At 37.7% G+C, this 7,311-nt stretch overlaps 1 protein-coding gene across 1 annotated transcript in view; it reads left to right on the top strand.

Moving 5' to 3' along the window:
- Positions 1 to 7,311, top strand: part of MCTP1 (multiple C2 domains, transmembrane 1) — a 176,461-nt gene that overhangs the window by 13,003 nt on the left and 156,147 nt on the right. The window contains exon 2 of the mRNA XM_009330317.1: positions 5,854 to 5,996. Within this exon, the coding sequence (XP_009328592.1) occupies positions 5,854 to 5,996 (143 nt within the window). The remainder of the gene's footprint in view (positions 1 to 5,853; positions 5,997 to 7,311) is intronic.

Raw genomic sequence — 7,311 nt, 5'->3', positions numbered from 1 at the left:
CTCAGAATAAAAGATTGGACAGAGCAGATGTTTTCGTCTGTTTCTTTTTATGAGATGCTTCATATTGCAGTTTGGAAATATAAAATATGTAAAATGCTATAAACTGATATGTGTTTTGCTTTACATACTCAGCTGACACATACTTGAGAACTCTCCCCCCGCTTTTTCTTCTACCTTGGTTGTAACAAAGAAAATAACTGGACACTGAGAAACTTTATTAAGAGGGGAATGAGTGTGGATGGAGTCAGAGAGAAGGGGAAAGAGCTGGATGTCAGTGAAAGAGCTCTTCATGCAATGAATCCAGGACAAATGTTTTATGAATTATGACAGGAATTATGACAGCAGAGTTATTGCGCATCTCTGCGCATCTCTAGTGGTTTGCTTTCCTTTCAAATAATTATACCTAGCATGAAGCAGTTCCAAGATTGAAAGTAAAATGGAGGAATAATAGAAAGCCATGACAGATGTTTAGTTATAGTTCTAAGTGTAAATTAATTAAGAACATGCTTTTACCTTATTTTTGCTTCTAGAAATGTGTACATTGCCCGATTACTTGTAGTGATGAAAAATTCCGTTCCCCCATATTTATTGGGTACTTACTGCTTTTCCACATTGTGCTTATTCCTGCAGCATTCCTCCTATGTCCCGCACAGCAGCAAATCCCATTTAATTACTGTGATTTCCAGTTAATAGTATTTGAAGGTTCTATTTTTTCAAACTGCTAGGCTGAAATTGGTCTAACTGTGTTTTTATTGTGTGTGTGTAGTGAATCCAAAGGAGACTCGTGATTTACATTGGGAACTGGATGGGGCTGCAACCTTTGTAACATTACTGCTTAGCCTTAGTACCGCTAGGTACTACAGGCTACTTATGGCCTGTAGGTAAAAAAAAAAAAGATCTTGTGTCCTAGTGGTCCACTTTGCAGTAGCGATAACTACCTGCAGGGAAGACCTTAATGAATTGGTTTGTTTGTAGGGAGAGGAGAAGATAGTTTCTCTGATTTGCTCTGTTTTCCTTTCTGAAATCTTTTTCTCAACAGTCTGAAAACCAGGTGATCCCCAGGGAAGAGTTAGTTTTTTAATTTAAAAAAAAAATTGAAACTAGAATTTAAATTGCATAGTGATGAACATCTGAACTATACAAAAGCTTTTATGGCACAGTCACTCTTGTTTTTCAGAATGGGCTTGCATATGGCTTTCTGTTCTGTTTCAAAAGTTAAACTGTGAGGGAGTAGCAGTGGTGGAAAAACTAATGCATTTAACCATTCTGTAGTTAAACAATTTTAATTACATCACTTAATTAGATTGTGTAATAAATGTAGTTGCTAACACCATTTTTCTAAAATGTAATTTCTTTCTTCTTGTTATATGAAATATAAAACCATCTCTATTTGAAGTGACAGCTGAAAGTGCTGTTTATCAGTATCATTCATCTATATTATATTGGGTTTTTTCATAGCCTGTATTCTCTCTTTTTAGCGTGAGATTTTAAAATTTGCCTTTAGGATTTCAGTGTCTGGTTACCGTATGATATAAGTAGATCTTCAGCTGAGGTTTTTTAGGCATGCTGGTATTTTGACTTTGTTGACACTGAGCCAAGTGCAAAAATATTGTAGAGGAATATGGAGACTTGCCTCATCCTTTCTGTCTCATGAGCATCAGTTACAGGGGAGCAGTCTCAAGCTCATTACTTGGTCTCATGGTTACAGTCACCTCTGTGTTCACTATTGAATTTTGTTCAGTTAGCAGTTTATCACATTATATTAAATAGGATTTCATTAAGGAAGAAAGTCTGTTCGGAGGCCTAATAATGTTGAAAAGCCTGTTATGAAGCCTCGGGAACCAATTAAGTAAAGGTATACAATTTATTGAGAATGCTTGTTCTTTATATCCACTATAACTTTGGTTATTATTCTGGCCAAATTTGCTTTTGCTGTATTTCCACTCTTTTTATTACACTGCTTTGGTTCTTTCCGAAAAGCAGTTTAGTATTCCTTTGAAAAAACATTTTGAATATTTGTCCAGTGAAATATTTTTTAATCTTCTTTTATGTCTGCGTACGAGATCTAATCTGTGTCCTAAACTGGCAAAGCAGAATCCATTTTAGGAGATGTCTGCACAGAAAGAGGGAAGTGTCAGACCCTGGTGTTAGTGCTGGAGTTGGACCTGCAGGACTGGAGGAGTGCTTGCTTCACATTAACAGCAGCAGCGATGATGGATAGTTTATCTCCTGGACTTTGGCAGCATCTTTAGGTGTCTGTTAGGCCAGTGTTTCCCAGGAAAAAAGAGGCTGCCATCCTGTGCAAAGAGTCCTTATTGCCTTTACAGAGGCAATGGTGGTGCTTCAGCAAGAGAGCAGTGTCTCACGATTTGTTTTTTTTGAGAGAAGGTTTTAAGCTCGTGAGTGAAGGCTTATGATGATGTCCTTAACTGCTACAGATAAGACAAATGTTTGTGCAATTAGACCTTAGTGTGTCAGGTTCATTTGAATGGTTTTGTAAGCAGAAAACCGACGAAAAGTCTGAGACCTGAATAACAAGAATCCGTGACGGATATCAGGTTCTTGCAGGCTCAGTCTGAGGGGTCTTTGATTTTTTCTGGTTTTGTGTAATGAACTTGTAATCACTGTTAACAGTGAGATCCCAAGTAAACTGAATTTATTTTTCTCTTTAAAAGAGCGAAGATATGTGAATTGAACTGTTGATGTTGACTAAAATTTTATGTTAGTGTATTATTACATAATATATTTAAATAATATATTAACATATGCTTGATGTGTTATTACTGTGTCATATTAATATGAATGCAAAATTACTTTATAAAAATTATATAATGCATGTGAAAATTGTGGTAATTACAATATATATTAAAACTGGGATCCTGTGACACAGAGCAGTGCTGGAGGTGGCTTGATGCAGTTCAGCAGAACCGAGAGAGGACCAAGCTTTGGTCTCTGTTCTGCTCCTCCTTTTGCCCTCCCGCTAGGTGAAGGTATTACTGAATGATTGCATGGCTGATTAGATTAATTTTTTTAATCTTGTCTTTCTTTATACGTATACGTATACTTTTAAAAATTGATGGTCTCTCTTCAAGGAATGGAAAAGGTCTGTGAAGGGCGTGGAGCTTTTAACTAAGTGGACCTAATGAGTTCTCAGCTTTAAAGTAGAGACGTGTCGAAGCAAGCTTCTTAGTGGTTCTCAGCATTCATAGCACAGAGATTCAAACCCTGAGGTTTTGCAATGTATTGTAAGTGGAACTAACACTTGACCCATCCTACTACTAAATTACACATAAAAATGAATTAATATTAAATTATTTGACATCTGGATCCTAAAATATTCATTGGGTATGTATCTCATCAACAGTGTTTTACATCGATTTCAAATTTCAAAAGAGTTTTTGAGGTTTGTGGAGTCTGCACAATAGAAGATAGTGTTTAAAGGCCAGCTATCTGCGCTTCATGGCAACCGTGAGGAAAATCAGTGGGAGAATTATGCCTTGCGGGGGAGTTATAGCTTGTGTTACTGTTGTTGATTTGTTGGTGTCCATGTTCAAAGTGTTCTTCAAATTCCACAGAATTAATTCAAATGTGTGATCTTTGCCTTAAAAAGCATCACCACTACTTGAATAACCAAGGAACAAGTTAATTGTGGTAGACTAAACATTTTTATGCCACTGAATTCTGTGCCAGTAATTTCAGAAGGGAATGACTGTAACCCTGTCAGATGTGAGATCACAGTTTTCCAGCACTAGTTTTTTGAAAGGGATATATAATTTTAGGTAAAGAGTACTGACATCTTGTGGCTGCATGAAATAGTGCAAAGAGCTCTGGTCATACCAGCCTTTATATTTAGAAGGGCATGTTGCCATTTTAGCCAAAGCTAATGACTGCATTTCCCAGTGGATGTAAACACAAACCTCTAGAATATGCTGGTCTCGTGAAAAGCGTTAAAAGTCTGTTTTATAATTTTGCTGTTCCTCATGAAGATACAATTATTATTCATGCTAGGGTTATTGTTTACTTTAAGATAGTCTTGGATCAATTAGACTCAAATATTACTAAGGCTCAGAAATAGCTGAAATAGAAGTATGAATACCCTCCAATATTTTTCATTAAAATGAATTTCACTCACATAACAATGAAATCTTACCAACTGACATTCAATTAGTTTGAATTTTCTATCCAGCTTTTTTCTTTTGTTTAAAGACTTAACTATTTTTTGTAATCAAAATATGCAGGAAAAGATGAGTAGTCTTTCCTCAGTCCACCACAGATGCGGTGGTTTCATGAGGACCGTCGCAGGCACAACTTCTGTGTCTTGTAGCTGTGCCCCGGAGCCCATCCAGCTGCACAATGACTACCTTTCTCAGCTGGACCACTTCCCAAATCGTTTAGCTGGCCAGTTCCTGAAGTGTTGGTGCTGGCGCAGGGCAGTGGGCAGCGGAGGGGCAGCGACGAGCAGCGACGGCTCGTGGCGGCTTCAGCGTTCGTCAAGGGGCAGCCTCGTGCTGCTCAGCCACTGGTCTCCGCGGTGAGACTGCTGGACACAAGTGGAAGAGGCATTTGGCCACTTCTGTCCCTCTCCTTCCTCCGGGTTCACTCTCTTTCCCACATGTCGGCTCAAGTCAATGCACTGGGAGTTGAGGTCGGCTTGTGGGAAATAGCACCGCAGCATGGGAATGGTGACGTAACGAATTGCAGCGTGATACCTTGTGGCTAGGGAAAGTGATTTTATTTTAAACCAAAACTGATTTTTGTCATTTGCTTTCACACTCTCACACCTGCATGCTCACATTCACAAGCACAGATGTGTTGTCTGGGTCTTGCATGATGCGGAGGGGAAGGGCGCCAGCCAACAGGTCCTCCTCAGGTCTCCGGGGCTCCTGCTAGTGGGGTGACCATGTCTGTGCTGGTTTTGGATGTGCCATTTTGCACCTTCTGGTAGCTGGCAGTGATTTATTTATCTCTCAGTCTTGTCACTCCTCTGTGTGTACCATCAGGTTTTTGCTTGCTGTCCTTTGTCTCCCCGCACGGGTGTCTTGAGAAGAGGACACAGATGTGCTCCTGGATGGCTGCTAATCTCTCTGCCCCCAGCATGCGCCACCCCAAGAGTCCTCCTTCCAGCGGTTGTTCCTTCTGACACTTCCACACCTGCATCCCATCCATTCTCCATTCATGCCATGTTTAACATTTTTCTTTCAATTCCCTTCAGGGTTGTCTTTCTGGTCGTAGTTAATTGTTACTCAGTTGTATCGGGGGGCTTAGACCTGTGCTCTCCTGCAGGTAGGTGATGGCTGCAGGAAGCGTGTGAACTTGGTGGACTGACTTCAGAGTTGACTTGCTCATCGCGAGTGTTGTAGGAAGTGTGTTTTCATGGAAGAGGGAAGCCTGGACACAATAAAGTCAATGAAAAGTTACACTAGTGGTGTCAGTGGAGCCTGTGCCTTTTCAAAGGCATAAGATAATTACATTAATATTTTACAGAAATAATTTTAACTTTATAATCTAATTTTTGTGATTGCATTAAGATAAAATCTTAGTCCTAATAAGGACATAATTCTGTTAACTAAAAACTACACTGCAATAGCCAGGATTTCATGTATGACTTTGAGTATGGATTGCAAACAACAGAAAGTGATGCAAGCAGCCATTTGATGTTAACACAGTGAATTACCTGAGTAATGACACTGTGGAAAATAATAAATTGTAACAATAAAAAATTCTTTCCTCAGCTGCTGTTTTTAATTTGACTATCAGTAGAAAATACGTTTTGTTCTGTTTAAGGTAATTTAGTCTCCATTCCCTTAATGTATTGAAAGGACATAATTAACCGTATATATGTGTCTTTAACAGGAACCAGTGATCCATATGTCAAGTTCAAACTTGGAGGAAAAGAAGTATTTAGAAGTAAAACAATATACAAGAACCTCAATCCTGTGTGGGAAGAAAAAGCTTGCATTCTTATAGATAACCCAAGAGAACCATTGTATATAAAGGTGAGACACTATCTTACTTATGTCTGTCAAATTACATCAGAATAGTTATTGACACTTTGTAATTTTTGTATACTGAAAAAATTATTGTGCCATAGTGCATTACTAAAGACTATTTAGAGGTGAAAATTATTTAAATTGCATCTGTATAATGATGATGTAAAAATTCCCCCCCCCCCAAAAAAAAGGTAAATACAGGCATTTTTGTTTATTTCAGGCCATAATTGTTTTATATATCTTTAGTGTGATCTTAGGAGAAGGATAGAGAAAGTAAACTGTGTTTCATGATGACGGCATCCCTTTTATTTATGGAAATATCATTGCATAATTCTGATATGAAGCGTAATCCTATTAAAAAGCAATTCTTTGCTGAGGTTAATTTCAGAATTTATCAAGAGGTGTGCCCAATTCTCCTAGGTTTTGGATTTTTTCTATTTGTACCTGAACCCAGTGAGTTTGTTTATATGTTTCGTAATGCTTTATGCTTTCTTTTTTTTTTACATTGTAACTCTACTTAGTATATCACAGGTGAGGATGATTTTGTCACAGTAGAGGGATCACTTATTCCAAAATAACAGATAGCTTGATTTTAAATCAAAGAGAGACCAGCAATGCCCAGAGTAATTAGCAGCAGTGCCACTAGTACTTCTTAGCTATCCATATTGGAATGGAAACTAGAAAAGCTGTGATCATTGTTTTATAGGCACGGAATGGAAAGGCACTTTTCTGGCCCCAGTAGTTTATAGTGATCTATATCCAAAAGTGATCCTTAATTGTGTAAAATGAAGTAGATAAAAATGAAGTTCTAAAAATGTTATCAGAAAAAATGTACTTTTAGGGTTCTAATTAGAACATACATAGGTCAGAAATACTTCGAGAAAGATTGGAAACTTAGGTCTTACCTAAGTAATCCTTTTAACTGGTCTGAAGTGATATAATGCTTCAAATCAGTATCAGTCTTAATCTTAAATACATGAAAAAAATTTAACTGAAATATGGAATTGTAGATATTTTTAGTAGATGAATGCCACTTATAACAGCCTTTGAGTATCGATCTGTACTATGTTTCATGTATTCTGCTCAGATAAAATACATCATTATTAGAAAAACTAAAGTTAATTATAAATCTCAATTGGCATTTTCCTGCCCTTATTAAGCTTAGTGACTTATAAGGAATGAATACTTGCCCAGGACTGTGAAAGAGAGAAGCAGATTCAAAGAAGGACATTTTCAACATAGCTACCTGTCTTGATTTTTTTATGCCAAATGTCAGCCCTGCAGTAGGGTCACAAGGAAATAGGTGTGTGTATTTTTTCTG

Source organism: Pygoscelis adeliae, unplaced genomic scaffold (genome assembly GCF_000699105.1).
Source record: "Pygoscelis adeliae isolate BGI_AS28 unplaced genomic scaffold, ASM69910v1 Scaffold178, whole genome shotgun sequence".
NCBI classification, from domain to species: Eukaryota; Metazoa; Chordata; class Aves; order Sphenisciformes; family Spheniscidae; genus Pygoscelis; species Pygoscelis adeliae.
This window is presented reverse-complemented; position numbering and strand designations above follow the sequence as displayed.